The following is a 16,775-nucleotide window of genomic DNA, read 5'->3' as shown; positions in this document are numbered from 1 at the left end:
ATGTCAGGTCAGCATTTCTGCGTAATGGCAGCCTCACTCTGACAATTCGTGGAAATCATATCAGTTACATTACGATCACCTGATTCAGTGTGACCTAGTTTAGTCCGTTATAGTTACGTGCATTACGGGACATTAGTGATACTAGCAGTTTGTTTATTTTGCAGACAGACAGGTTTACCAACGATTATGGAGAATAACATAGCCTTAGCAAAATATTTGAAAAACACAACTTTTAAAACCACAGAAAGTAATTAATTTTATTAACATTTCTCTTTTATTTTCCCTTTTAATTTTACCTCTTTCGAATTTTATGGTATTGGGATTAAAATATGCACATTTTTTGAGTAAAAACTGAAAATGTACCGTACTCAAATGTTTCCAAGCTTTAATTAGGTAATTTTCATGCGATTGGAAGGCATCGAAGGAGTCACCGTTGGTAATCAGTGCAAGTCGCACTCAGGTCAAACGTCATACTTGTGATTTCCATTTGAAAAGCGCATTGTATTGGTGGAAAATCAATGTTTATCAACACAAATGTCGACGACTATCGCGCTTTAAGCTTTTACTCTGGTCATACCTGGCAATAATAGATACATAATTCAGATACTTTAGTTTCATTCATTTTGTGTACAGTATTCATGCACTGAGAGCTAACTTTTGCATACAATTAATATAACAAATAAAGGTCCATGTCACAAACGAGTTTGCTTAAATATTATGCTTGGGCTCAAACTAATGCTGTGCAATCCTTGTCACTTAAGTTTTTCTATTGTTGATAATTGACTGACTGGTGGCTTCCCCCCCCCCCCACCCCAAAAACAAACAAACTGCATTTTGGCATGGAATGCCTGGGCCAATTTCATTCCAACATAATTGTGACATAATAGCCGACAGGCGGGCATCACATTTTCTTTATATGTTCCCAAATTTTTCTGCGACCTACTCTCACTAATTTTGTTAACTTTTGATACAATTTTCTCAATTTAGTTCGTTTTGCACTCATTCAATCACTAACAGTCATCGGTCAAGTGTATTGAGCAAATTACGTGCATGGAAACTTACAAACTGAGCGACAAAATTCTTTTGAAACCAGTGCATCAAAGATTGTAAGTATTTCATTGGCCAAAATTGTTGAGATAGCAAGTAAGCATCGAGGTAAACATGCGTTTTTGTTCTAAGCCAAACAATTTTACTCAAAGTCAACTATAATACAATTTAGGTACACCCATATAATAGCATACATATCACTGTACAAATGGTGGTAGCAGCAAATGTTGGGATTTATTTTCTACCCAATATTTCCTGCCAGATTTCAGCAACTTTTACATCACTACGTTTAGTTGTGGACAACATTCCCGAGATTACATATATCATGACAAGTTATTGTGGTTGGATACAACTTGATAGTGTAGTCTGTAGATAGCAATAGAAGGGCTTTTACTTTCATGTATAGAACAGTTGCTTTGATTATATTACTTTGTGGTTTATTTAGTTTGCAGTTGAGCAAGGCTAACCAAGTCGTGACCTCGATGTGATTCGTAACCAGACTTATGATTGGTTGTTGAGAAATGCTGAACAGGCCACGCCTCCAACTGTGCTGTGCGTTCAGGCAAACCGTAAATTATTCGTAAATGGAGTCAATTTGTGTAGTTTTCTTGATTTATTCTGCAGATATAGGTAAAATATAGGTAAGGCTTTGGCGAAATTTGAAAGAGCAACTAATATTCTTCAACCTGGTATTTTTAATAGATTTTATTTTTCATTCTGTTTGTCAGTTTTTTCCAGTTTAAAAAATATGACCCGGCTGGAGCCTTCATCCCTTGTCCATTTCTTACACTACCCTGGGAGATACCAGCCGATACCCCCCCCCCCCCCCCCCTTCATAGGGAGTGCGTACAGTTGATCATAGTTCCTGGGCTCCCTGTGAACACATCTGCCAATTATGGTAATCAGAATACACTCACTAATGGCGTTGTTGCAGCTTTTGCAAGCATGCCTCAACGTCAACATTTAACAATTGAAGAAAGAGCCAGGGCCATAGGCTGGTTGAATAGGGGTGTTTACTTGTGAGAAGCTGCAAGAAGGCTGAATGTGAGCCTATCTGGTATTTACAGACTATCCACAGTGCTTCAGAGAAACCCATACAGCACATGGCAGACCCAGGTCAGGTCGTCCATGTGTCACAAGTGCTGCTGAGGACCGCTACCTCCTTATCTCAGCCCTTTGTAACCGAACCGCAACTGACAATTCCCTACGTAGGACCCCCAGAGCAGCAACTCATACCAACGCGAGTGACCAAACTGTGCAGAACTGTCCGAGGACCAGAAATGTCAGGCCTAGGCACCAGGCTGTTAGGCCAGTCCTTCTCCCACGCCACAGAACTGCTCGTTTTGACTGGGCTCGACAGCACTTTCGTTGGACACTTCGACAGTGGTCTTCTGTCGTCTTCACAGACGAGTCACTTTCCAGAACAATTCTTGTCTATAAGACACCATGGTGAACGCTTTAATGATGCCACCATCAGACAGCACAACCAGTTTGGCGGTGGCAGCATCATGGTATGGGGTGGTTTCAGCTACCACCAAAGGACCCCTCTCCATGTTATTGATGGCAACTTAACTGGATTACATTACAGAGACGAGATCCTGCGACCTATTGTGTTACTTAGGAGGATAGGAGCTGAGGCAGTCCTACAGGATGATAATGCCAGACATTTGTGGGATCAACTTGGTCTTCGTGTTATGGGCAATCATCCCCCACCAGTGGATCGTCAGCTAGCTCAATGGCCGACCCAGGAGTGGCAAGCGATACAACGTTCATTGCAGAGATTAGTGACATCCATGAGGCGATGTTGTGCAAGAGGTGGTCACACCCATTATTGAAATGTTTTCTGAACTGGGATTTTCATCCTTTCTCTCCTTCAGAACATGTGTAATGATTACATGCAGTCCTTTATCTGTTTCATTGTGCAGATGTTTCACGTCAATTATGTGACCAAATGGGTTTATCTGAAATAAAGGATCTTGCTGTAACTGAGAATATTCAAGTGTTCTTTAAATCGTTTTGAGTAGTATATGTAGTATCATAGCAATCAGACTTTCTGTTTTTAACAAAAATGACAAATAATCAAAATTAAAGAATTGATATCATCATGAAGTATCAAAGCATTCAGGCTTGTAGTTTTCAAGAAGAAGTCGAAAAAGTAAAACATTGACACGGACGACGACTGACAATCACTCATATGATAAGCTCCGCTCGACAAAGTCGACAGCGGAGCTAAAAAGAGCTGTCAGTATTATGCAAGAAACAAAATCACTTTGTTATGTGTTTTTTTATTTCATCTTTACATAAAATGTTCAGCAAGAATAATTCCAATAACGACCGAGAATGACATGACTCCTCACTATCACATCTGTTCTAAGCTGCAATTATGAATTAATCTCTAGTACAATAAAACAAGTAAAATGTACAGCTCAGATCATTGTGATATTACATCATCTATTTCAACATTTCTTGGTAACCCACATCATTAACCAAAATATGTTTCTCATCTTCAAATAAAGACCAGGCTAAAAACCTATGGTATTGCACAATGGCTAAAATAGAGTATCAGATTTCCATTTAATACCTGCCAAACTATTAGTTTAGGTCATTCTTGTGCCCCCCCCCCCCAATTCCACGCATGTATTGCTTTAGTTGCACAAGATGACCTGCCATGGACAAGATTCAAATTGGTGGCCATCTTGGAAGGTCACATAATTCACCGTGAAAAACAACTAATACTCAGATCAAATTTTTCAAGGATGGTGGTGGGGATTTGTTAGTTAAAACACATATTGCTAATTTTCATTACATGTGCATATATATATTAAATTAATAATATTGTTAACATGACTTTACAATCAATATAAACAGAAATTTGTTTTCTCTGCCATTCTAGTCGCCTTCAAAAGTTTGAAAAACCTGAAAGTAGCATTCATCTTCTTTATTAGCACACCAACAGAAATGTTCAAATAGAGATGACTGCAAATGATGAATTTATTCTGCTTTCTCTTTCTTTTCATCTTTGTGATGCAAGTAGACAAATGTGAATAGAAAAAGTCCAGCCATCATAGAAAGAGCACTAGCATAGTATGGAAAGGCACATGGTATAAAACGCTCAAACTGTGTATGTTGGAATGGACGCACAGACACCTGAAAACAAAAAAAGATTGATAATTAAAACATAGCACAACTATGACAACCTTCTCCATAAAGATTCCAGAAACAATCAATTAGGCCATGTAAAAACAAATATTTTTGTGGGTGGTCCAATTGATTGAATAGATATAGAAAATTATGTTTTCGAAGTGATTGCATTGTTTGAATATTTTTACAATGTATTAAAACTGGGCTTGAAGTGTGTATTGAATAAATATAGCATTTTTCCCCAAAGAATCTCAGACAAGTAGTTTATTTAAAAATTGAGACTTGACCCAATTTAAAAAAAACTTACACACATGTTCAAGAAATCTGATACGAAAAGACCACCTGTCATTTTGTTGCAGTCAACAAATTGTATGTATCACTCCCCACACATGTAAACAAACATGGTAACCTGCAAAACTCCCAAGCTGGTTTACAGGACACATTAATTAATTAATATGTCATTATATCTTTTTTGGAGGATGTAGTGGCCCTTAAAAGGCCAGTTTTGTTTGTGTTGCAAGACAAAAATTTATTTATTCCAGAAAAACCCCCAAATCAGTCATCTTCATCATCATCATCAAGCAAAAGGTCAAATAATTTCTGCGATTTCCTCATTGCTTCTTATGAGGTAGTCTTCTACACCGTTAACTGAGTTGGTGATACTTAGAAAGACTTGGACACCATCGATCTACTCACTTCTACCAGACATTGGCGATCCAGTCAATGATTGTCTGCTCATCAGCAGTTGTTAATCTGGAATCGGTTCCACCAGTTTCAGCAGCTTTCTGGGCTGCAACGATAATAGTTAAATTGTGTCCATGACTTCCTAACATCGGCTTTGAATTGCTTTATTAATGCAAACATCCACTTGCTGCAACTTTGATGTGCACCCACCAGGAATGACAGCATGTAATCCTATTGATAGGGGGATACTTTGCTTTCAGCCCATCAGTAATACGAGTGTGAAAAGATTCCAGAACCAACATGAAATATCGTCGCTCAGTGTACAGTATCCAGATTTTATTGGTAGTTTGCATAATTTGTTGTTCGTCCATCAAAATTTTGTTTCCCTATAAAAATAATCGTCAGATGTTTCTTCGCTTCACTTCCTGTGGTCAGCACATTCCACCATCTTCACACTTTTCACGTCAACAGTTTTATTTGTGAAAATATACCAGTGTCTAATCCATTTTTCCAGTATAATCAAATTCACCTTCCCTCTGCTGATCACGGACAAATGTCTATCTTGGCATCCAGGTCAGTCGACAATCTCTGTACAACATTTTTTTTTGTTCGCAAGACAAGATTATCGTATAAATCACTGACACAATCCACAGGATCCCTTGAATTCAGAAAATTGCTGTTTGATGACAGATAGAGCATGATAGTTCCTGGGATTTTGCTGTAGCACCCATAACATCTGTACATCAAGTTCATCTCTGTAAAATGTTTTCCGTCCACCACCACATTGTCTTCCCCAAAGGTGTAAATCACTCACGGTCGAAGTTGTACTTTTCTAGCCCTTCTGAGTTAACAGGGTGATTTTGTATTTGTGGCGGCATCAAAACCAAGAATTTTTGCCTCTTTGTATACTTTGACTTTTCTTGACATTGAAGGACTTGTATATTACTCTTGTTTTTGGGGTGATGGTTGGGGATGGACCGGTGTCAGTTGCATCATTGATTGTTGAGATGGTAGTATCAGTCGATACATCCAAGCAGGCTATCCTTTGGTTGTCTATCAACCGTGCTTTTATTTTTTGTAGCGATTGGTTTTGTCTGATACATAGATTGCCTTGGTGAAAAAAATGAATCGATTCGAGACATGGCTAGCGAGTGACAAATTACGTACTGATAGCTTGTTGGAGAACTAAAATTGAGTGGGAGGGAGGGATCACCATTTTTATAGCATGATTGTCAGATTATCACATATTCTTTTAAAATTAAAGGATGTACCGGAACACCAGTCAGTAACACAGTCCAGCAGACAATTTTGAATATATAGTTTTGTTTATAGTAGAATAGTTGGAACATAAACATGTCAGAAGTATGGATTCAGAAGCTGATGCTTCATTATGACGATTTTTTTAACATTAAAATATTTTACAATCAGTTATCTTGTAATTGATCGTCAAATGAGTACTTGTCCATATTGAGAGACATTGCTCTGGAACAGCAATAGTTAAAACAAAATAGCCACCAGTCAACCATTTTGAATTAATCTGTATAATGAATATATGAAATTTGAACATAGCCAGTCAAAGCACGTCAGAGATATGGCTCTATAATCGCATTCATTAAAACAAAATGGCTGCCAGTCAGCCATTTTGAATCTGATCTAAAAAATAAAATGACATGTATCAAGGTCCCATAATCTCTAATGCATGTACCAAGTTCGAACAAAACCCATCAATAAACGAAATTAGAGAAATTTCAACATAATCGACCCATTGGCCATCTTGAATCCAATCTGAAAAACTAAATGACGTTTAACAAGGTCTCATTGGTCTCATTTTGATGTTTTTTTAGCAGAAACATGGCCACCATTAGGCCAAACCAATACATCTGTATATCTATGTCATGATGTATAACGAATAAACAAAATTTGAACATAATAAGTCAAAGCATGTCAGAGATATGGCTCTAGAAGACAATTCATTAACCCTTAACATGCTTCAATTTATCTGACCATAACGTTCCCCCCACTGCATTCTTTTCAAAAAAAATAAGACAGTCACTGTGGATTCAATAATCGTAACTTTTTTATTTGCCATGCAAAAGTCAATCATGTGATATGTAAACATATCTAGAAAAAATCTTTCATAATATTGTATTGTTATGACCACTTATAGATTTTGTGGTATACATTTTGGGTATAAAAACAACAGTTTTAGTAAAATTTAAATAAAAATATTATTCTTCTATTATTTAATATTTATAAGTCAGAAGGCTATCATTTATCTGAGGAATTTGTTGATATTCTGAAAGTATGCATTCAGAAAAAAAAATTCGGACCATATATACACGAATTAGCATATCATTTGCATATCATTTAGCACCAATGAATGACATTTTATAAACAAGCAGCCTATCGGCTGAGATAGCTCCGCTGTTAGCAATGCACATTTCAATTAAAGAACTGAAGACATCATTAGAAAATGAACAATATGTATAGTATCAAAGCAATCGGCTTTCAGTTTTTAACAAGAAGTCGAAAATATCACTTTCTACCAAAAATGACAAAAATATTCACCAAAATTAGAGAATTGAAGATATCATCACGAAATGAACAAATCTGAGAAAGGTCTACATGTAGTATCTATATATGTAATATCAAAGCAATTGAACTTTTGGTTTTTAACAAGAAGTCGAAAATATCACTTTTTACCAAAAATTACAAAAATATTCACCAAAATTAGAGAATTGAAGATATCAACATGAAATGAACAAACCTAAGAGAGGTCAACCCAAGGTACATATACACCAAGTATCAAAGCATTCAGGCTTGTAGTTTTCAAGAAGAAGTCGAAAAAGTAAAACATTGACACGGACGACGGACAATCACTCATATGATAAGCTCCGCTCGACAAAGTCAACAGCGGAGCTAAAAAGACTACCTAAATAAGTCGTTATAGTGAATGAAATAACCAACACTTGGATTTGCAGTTTGTGATCATCAAACAGTTGCCAATCCTTATTGATGTAATTTACACAAATTTGGTACTTTATTTTGATGTAATAATGATTGTTTTTGGTAAAAAAAATTAAGACAGAAATTATGTAAATGTCCACGAAAAAAACTCATGGAAGTAAAATATATAAAATATTGAACAGAACTGTAAATATATTATATGAAGAATGTGATATTTTGATAACAAAAATTGCATTGTAATAAATAAATTTTCATATCATTAGCATACCCATTAGCACCAACAACAGCTGTTTGATGAAAAACACATTTGAATGCAAAAGCTGTAAGCATTTAATACATCGCAATTTAGGGGGAAAATCTCCATTTTGTTTACGAAAGCTGTGAAAAGCATTCATGGATAATTATTTATTTACAATTGCAACTAGATCAATTTATTTGTAGTAGTTGCTTGTGTTTTCAAATATGTGTATATATAATAAACAAGCTAATGAGCTTCAGCATGCAGTAGTGAAAATTAGAGAATTGCAGGTAAGTCAAGACAAAATTTCCAAATAGAAATTATTCAATAACAATTCAGACCACAGATGCACACAATACTAAGTGAGTAACGAATTAGGTATCAAAATGGAAATCTGTCATGGAAATCAACTGCATCAAAGTGACGTCTGCTGTGGGTATGTACATAAGGCGACTTCACACTTGCGGCACCACACACGACTCTCTTGTGGACGCTTGCCATCTTGATGCTTTTTGTAGTAGGCTCTGTAAACTACACACTGGCGAGTTGGGTTTTGTTTTTTACTACCAGGGAAAGCAGGGATGGGTGAGGGGAAGTGGCGTTCTTCGAGTCGTCTTAGTGGCTGACCAACTGATCTTCGCCCTTTCGGTGCTGGGATGGGTGCAGTGGTTGCACTAGAAACAAGATCATGAACAATGGATAAACGAAATTTAGCGTGAGTTAGCTTCTTGGCACTGAACTTCCTGTGAAGGATGTAGGCATTAGTGACAAGAAGAGCTATCATGTGGAATAAAAGCTTGATATACCACTTTGAACGTCGGCGATGCATTGTGTACGATCTGATCATCAGGTCTGAAAGATCCACACCTCCCATATTTTTGTTGTAATCAACAACACACAAAGGCTTCACAATTGGTTCTCCGGATCCCCTGGATAGGCCAACGAATTTCCAAATTGGCATGTGTACTGATGACAACATAGTGACATCATGCTTGTCTTTCCATTTCATCGCCAAGACTCCATTTCTCTGACGATAAATGACTTCACCTTGTCGCAATGGCAATTTCAGGGCTGCAGGCATTTCTTTTCTATCCATTCTAGCTGTACCAACTAACATTGTATCTTCAGCTTTTAGATGGTCAATAAGCATAGGACTGGTGTAGTAATTGTCCGTGTACAGTTTGTATCCTTTGTTCAGCAAACTACCTTTTCTCATCAGCCCCATTACTACATTGAAAGTATGGCCTTCATTTTCACTTTCTATTGTATCGGGGTTAGGGGTGTAATTTTTCCCAGTATATATATCAAAAACAGAAGTGTACCCACTTGATGATTCTGACACCATGTATGATTTCACACCAAAACGATCTGGTTTACTTGGAATGTACTGCCTGAAGTGAATATTCCCTCTCCATGGCACCATTCCTTCATCAAGACTGATACACTGCTCACACGTATAAACTTCCGACAAACGGCGTGTTATGGTGTCATACAGAGGTCGGATTTTGAAAAGAGGGTCATATCCGGCTTCACCGCGAACGACGTAGGCAGCATTATCATTGAAGTGCAGAAATTTTAAAATGAGCTCGAATCTATCCCTTGGCATCATGCTACGATAAAAAGGCATCGAAATTATCGGATTTAGGCTCCAATAATCATCAAGATCGTTCTTATGGAGCATCGACATAGCGATTGTCATGGCAAGAAAAATCTTCATCTCGTCTATGTTTACATTCTTCCACTTCCGGAGTCTGGAGTGCGGTTCCAAGTTTTCATCGTTGCGTGCAAGATGACCATTTGCGTAAGCATTTGTCTGCTCAACAATGCAGATAATGTCCTCATCTTTAAGAAATAACTTGACAAAATCAAATGCGGTTGCGTTTTCCGGCAATTGAACATTGAGTCCCGGAACACCGGTACCAAAATGTCGTCACCACTTGCTTTCGATGACCAGCCAAGACGAGTATTGTCGGCAACTTCCACTCCAGAATTTTGAATCTCCCACTCGGTATCATCATTCGGAATATCACCAAAATCAATCTCTTCCGCAGTAAAACCTTCAAATTCGTATTCAGAATCAGAATCTGCAAATATTTCGTCCCATACAGCTTGTATTTCAGGGTCATTGAAATGCAAATTTGGCGTCGCCATTTTGATTGCGTTGCTAGTCAAACATTCAAAGTTAGCGGTCGAGCTATGGAATTTGTACATGCAATTTGCACATTAGGCGGGGAATCCCCGGTTGAGGCAAGAATAACACACACATATACATAGGTCAAAGTTTATTTCATACGTTTTTCGCCTTTATTGATGATGTACTCCACATATACGTCATTCAAAACAACGCAATTCAGACACGCTATTACGAGTATTCTCGTACATCCCGTCTTAAGGGTTAAAATAAAATGGCCGCTAGTCAGCCATTCTGAATCCGATATGAAAAATAAAATGACATGCATCACAAACCCGTAATGTTTAATGTATGTACCAAGTTTGAATGAAATCCATCCATAAATGCCAGAAATGCTTGATATTTGATGATTTTTTAGCACAAAAATATAGAATTATGTTGTTTGGTCCAGTTTGGTTCTGATATCTGATATTATTTTTGTTAACAACAAAAAGTGGTCATCAGTCTGCTATCTTTTATTGAATGACTGTATATTAATATACGTCATGAAGTACTGTCTATGTAAAAAGTTTGAAGCGAATTGCTTGACAGATTTGATTTAGAGAGTTTAGAATCATGACCCCCTGACAGACAGGTGGATATTCAAACAGAGAAGTTGGAAATCTTTGACCCAATTTGATCATTGTATGTGCATATGTATCAGAATCGGTATTAAGTATAAGCATGGTTTGAAGAGAATCGGTCAAGGTATGCCTGAGATACAGCTCTGGGGGAAACATGAATGGACGCATGCACAAAGACTAAACTACAAGTCTAGACATTTTCTCCTTGTGTACTATGCCCTTCATCTATGATAGACAGACAATATAAAAAGTCATTGTCAATAACATTATCGTCTGTATTTGCTTAATTGACATTACATCAAACAAAAGAGAGAAGAAATTAGCAAACTTGAATCAAATCATGACAAACTGATGAGCAACAATAACAATATATGCACTGCTCATACAAAGTTTAAATAAAATTGGTAAATCTGAGAAAACATGTTTCATCATCAACATCTGGAAGACATGTTTCATTATCTATTGCCAGCATCAAATAAGGATCAAGTTGAGATACATAACTCACCTGTGTTGAACTGTAAAGATGAGTATAACCAATACGATTATAATCTACTTTAAATTGAAACACACCATAGATATCTGGCAATTTGAACTGCGTGAAGTAATATCCAGCTGAAACAAATAATAGATAAAATAATGAGATAGGCTCTGCTATTTCAATTAGACAATTGAAGATATCACAAAATGAACAAATCTGAGAGAGGTCCACCTGTAATACCTAGTATATGTATAATATCAAAGCAATCGGACTTGTGGTTTTTAATAAGAAATGACAGAAATGACAAAAATATTCATCAAAATTAGAGAATTGAAGATATCTCATAATGAACAAATCTGAGAGAGGTCCACATGTAGTTATATATAATATCAAATCAGACAAGTCAACAAGACATGAAATGTCACAATCCCCGTTATTTGATTATAATGTAGTACAAGGAACATCTGCAAACAGGTGAATGAATATGTACTCTATGTGGGTACAACTCATCATAAAGTGATTTCCCATAATCTCGTTTTGTATTGACAACTAAAAACTTCCATTGACCCATGTTCAGAATCTCAGAGTACACAAGTGCAACAAAACTATTTGTCATACATGTATACTTGCTCAAGAAACTGCATTCATGAATCTGAGTGAACCTTGATGTACATGACTTCTTTGTTATTCAGGTCTTAATATATTACCAGAACCTGGGTTTGTTTCAACATCACCACTGGGCATCAGAATCATTCTTATGTTGTCAAATACAATTTGTTATTAACACAGTAAGGTTTATTATTTAAAATGTAATCATTGTACAAAAACAACATATGTTAATTTAAACAATTGTAAAAGCTATGTTTTCAGAGCAAGTGGCGTCACCGGGGCCCAAGCTGACAAGATTCTGTTTCATAATTAATGAGGTCACATGTTAGACAATCAGGTAGCTTGAATTATCAGTAACATGAGGTCGAAATGAAGTTGGTACCATGTATTTACCTGGTTTGGTTATCGAAATATGGTTTTCAGGATATATAATGAGCCATGTTCTTATGCACAATAATGAGATTACATAATCATATATAGCCATTTCTAATGTCAGTTACATCTTTCATTCAATGTCTTCATAATGACACTAGTTACATGTCCTGCTCTGCGACAGTGTTTCAGATATGACTGCTATGTATATTAATGAATTCACATGACCATATATGGTCATCTGTTATTTTAATCAAATCTCTTGTTCACTGTTGTCATAATAACACAGGATTCATCTTCCTAACTGCAACAGTGTTTAAGATATAATGGTTATGCATATTAATGAACTCACATGACCATATATGGTCATCTGTTCTTTTAATCAAATTTCTTGTTCAACATTGTCAAAATGACAAAGGAATCATCTTCCTAACTACAACAGTGCTTGAGATATAGCAGTTATGCATATTAATGAGGTTAGAAGCCCCCCCCCACCCCATGGGCGCGTAGCCACATGACCTAGCCATATGCCATTCAGGGGAAAGAATGCATCTAAAGAGTAGAATACACGTACAAAATTTTATTCCAATCGGACCAATACAACACATGTAATTAAACAATTTCTGTTTGCACAATATCCAAGATCATGTGCCTGATCATGTGACTGATCAAAATTATATTATTTTTCTCATATGGAGCTATGGCCAGACATATTATTAATGAAAACATCTAGTAGATCGGTTGAAGCAGCTTTAAGAAACAAATGCCCAAACTTTCGGTCATTTTTATTTGAAATCCAAGATGGCGGCCAAACCATGCGACTTATCTGAATTTTTTCTTCGATATTTGAAAGAGGTCACTATAGAGCTGCAATTTAGCTGATTAGAAAATGATCACATAATTGTGGCTTGATAAAAAAAAACTACTTCCTGTCTAGAAGATATCCAAAATGGCGGCCAAACCATGTGATCAATCATAACAATTTTTTCAAACTTAAATGTCATTTGTATATTGAAGCTAAATATTATATATGGGAGCATTTCGCTTGGTGGTTCTGAAGAAGAAGATTTTCAAGTGTTTTTTCCCGTTTTGGGGAGAAAAAACATGGCGAAAAAAGTTGAGGTTTACGTTTAGAATTTTTTTTCATATATCTATTACACATGAGTTGTACTATATGCCATAAAAAACCCTGATCGCCTAGACCCTCAGAAAGTGGTCAAATACCCACTTCCTGTTTAAGTTCAATCCAATATGGCTGCCAAACTAATTGACCAATCAAAATTCTAAAAGTCTTATGCACTATACTGTATACCATTTAATTTTCACTTCTAGATATATTCAGGATTCTATGAAATTTTAATAAAGTCCCTGACACTTCATGTTGTAGGAACTCAGAAAAAATTGTCTTGCGAAATTGAAGCAGTTCACAGCACCACTGTAAAAAAGAAAAAAAAGAAGAAGTTTAAAATGAGTATTGTTAAAGATATACACATGTGGGTTCATAAGACGTATGTACCAATCTGAGCGGTTCTAGAGATTAGTATCACAAGATTTTACTCTCCGTGATTCAATATCAGCCCTATGTATAACGCTGTGTTGATCAGGCGAACTAATTGACAATGACCCTACAGGTATCGCTATGCAATCACAGTAGTTTTGTATTCTTCTTGTTTTTGAGAGTGGCCGAATTATTAGAAGAAAAACAGAAACTATTTTTTTTTAAGTATAAATTCTAGTAACTGAAATGCAGGATTCGAAAAGAACAAGACAATAAGCAAGATTGATAAACCTTCAGCGAGCACTCCTGAAATTTCAGATCATTGGTACCATGTTTTTGTATACATTCAATAAAATTGGGTTATTTATTTGATGTAACGAAACATGCATTCACAGCAGACGGAAATTCGTTTGAGATGTTACTGGATTTTTGTATTCAGTTTTCCATTTCAACCACCATCATCACTTAGTAAGCTGAGATCGCGCATGGGGATACATAAATGCACAGTGTAGTGCCACCAGAATACCAATTGCTTGAGAATATTTTGCAGCATTACACCATTTCAAATATTATATTAATTCACAAACAAAATAAAGATTTTCAATAACATACAAGTTTTCCACACAGTTGATGATTGTATGGCAATTACATGCCTTCGCCAGTTTTACTCTGGAAGAAGTTGGAAACATAACAGGAAGGAGCAACATGGCTACATCTTTTTTTTTAATTTTAATCAAGCATGATTTTTAATTTTTTTTTTTTTTACAAATGTCTATAACAGGGCAACAGAAACAAAAACAATAAATGTGTAGGTAGGCATTAATTAAAAATAAGATCACATTTAATTTAGTCAGTTTTCATAATGAAATACATAATAACATGTACTTATAAATTTGAGTAAGGTTCAACGTCTTTTTCATTTAGTGCCAGTTTATACACCATAAAACCTCTCGTTTAGGTGTCGCACTCAGAGAAGAGTGAAAGGCCTTAATTTGGTTCTAAAATAGGCATCGCGAAATGTTGGAATTGAATCCCCCCAAAAATTCAGCAAAGTTTACAAAAAGTAAAGTATGTTCTAAAAGAAGTTTCGAATAAACACAAACACAAATACATTGCTTAGTGGTTAGTACCGGTAGCAAATGATCACGGTAACACAATCTGGTCATTCTGTGTTTCGCAAGTGAATAACTTACTTGTTTTCGAAGTATTGCAATTGTTTATTATTATTCAGTAATGATTATAATACGCACAAAAAATTAATTCGTTGAATTTTTATGAATTGGAAGTAATATTCAACTTAGTTTCATCGTAAACGAATGATTTCGGTCGAATGTAAATGCGATGCGATATCCGCCATGTTATTTCAGTACACGTGGCTCATTTAAATATGTTAATGACGGTTCAGTGACCTAGTGGTGAACGCAACGCGGTAGAGATTCACCGATGTTCTAGCAAGATCTTTATGCTATGATTTTGACAGGGAAAACGGCATGATTTTTTTAAATAAAAAAATTAGTTGTTTTCAAAAGTAAACCGAGCATTTGAAGAATAAGAATAATTTAACATTGTTCACAGAAATAACAGCCTATTGTCGAAACGAAGCTTACCCATTCACAATAAACATGATACTCTTGAATAGGTGTCAATGACTACGGTAAAATATAAATTAGACTCTTTTAGGCGTCAGGAGTGAATGAAATATTCAAAATATTTAAAAAAAAAATGCCGAAAAAACACCGGGCGATTTCATGGTCCGTTCACAGTCCCTCCACAGGGACTGTGGTCCGTTGCAGACTGCTCGACCGACCGTCCATACACGTGTTGTCACTGTACATCCGCCATGTTGAATCACAGAGATCGGCAAAATTTTCATTACAACTAACAGTTCAATGCTCACAACATAAAAATACGAATATAATCATAGGCAACCTGCTATTATATAATGAATAAATTGATCGACACAGGAACACCCCTCGCCCCCCGGAGTTGTGAATAAATCGGAAATCGTTACACAAGCAAAAGACTGGAAAACGATTCACCGGTACTTGAAAACTATGTCCTCGTGAATTAATCATTCGTATACAATTCACAAACTAGTTTCGTAGATTAGAGACAATTGTTTGCTTTTTTTGCTTTGTCACAAGAATATAAAGCTGGCAATCATCACAATATTCACGTCCGTACGTCACGGAATGTACACCAATCGTACCCCAATAAACTGGAAAACTTACCTTTGCAAACACGTCTCTTATGCCGCCTTCTTGAAGTTCTTGAAATCAAATAAGGTTACTAGTTCTTCTAGTAACTAGTGAATGAGACCACTGAGCCGAACAGAATACATGTTCTATAATAAATTGCACGCAATGGAGAATTCACGTGCCTGCTGTAATAACAGCAGCATTACTCACAGATCTAATCTACTGTAAAATATTTTATTTCAGCTGGATTATCATTCGCTGAAAAGACTTTTTCTGGGTGTTTTGTATTGAATTTATTTTCATTGATTTTTGACAAGTTGACTGTGAAATACTGTAAAATGACTAATTTTCACTGGGTTTAAATTTCACTGATTTGCCATTTCAGGCATATTCTTTGGGTTTTAAATTCACGGTTTTATCATTTAGATAATGTGTTCTATGCTAAATTTTACATTTAGCGCATTTTCCAGTCAGCGAAATAAGCCAAATTAAAACCCAGTGAATAATTAACCCTTTTACAGTATAGGAAAAAAGGTATATTCGCTGGATTTTATTTTAACTGAAACATTCCTTCAGCGAAAATAGCAAAAAAATGTTGCAAGCGAAAATAAAGTATTTTACAGTAATTAATTTATTCTGAGCATGCCCAGACATTCTGTCAATGTTGCCGGGAGATGTAATTTTTGATGAAAATCGTGAAAAAGACCCACTTGGGATTTTCAGATCGGGAAAAATAATTACGTGCATACTCGGAGGAGACTTGTTCATCAACCTGCCAAGTTTCACTGA

At 36.1% G+C, this 16,775-nt stretch overlaps 1 protein-coding gene across 1 annotated transcript in view; it reads right to left on the bottom strand.

Moving 5' to 3' along the window:
- Positions 1-3,478: 3,478 nt before the first annotated feature.
- The window catches only part of LOC100376777 (dolichyl-diphosphooligosaccharide--protein glycosyltransferase 48 kDa subunit-like), a 54,008-nt gene continuing 40,711 nt past the window's right edge, over positions 3,479-16,775 (bottom strand). Inside the window, exons 10-11 of the mRNA XM_085508598.1 lie at positions 11,337-11,443; positions 3,479-4,194 (exon numbers count right to left, since the gene is read on the bottom strand). Of these exons, the coding sequence (XP_085364724.1) occupies positions 4,039-4,194; positions 11,337-11,443 (263 nt within the window). The 3' untranslated portion in view covers positions 3,479-4,038. The remainder of the gene's footprint in view (positions 4,195-11,336; positions 11,444-16,775) is intronic.

This window comes from Saccoglossus kowalevskii, chromosome 15 (assembly GCF_978046115.1).
Source record: "Saccoglossus kowalevskii chromosome 15, keSacKowa6.1, whole genome shotgun sequence".
NCBI classification, from domain to species: domain Eukaryota; kingdom Metazoa; phylum Hemichordata; class Enteropneusta; family Harrimaniidae; genus Saccoglossus; species Saccoglossus kowalevskii.
Note: the sequence above shows the minus strand (reverse complement) of the source record. Positions and strands in the feature narration are given on the sequence as shown.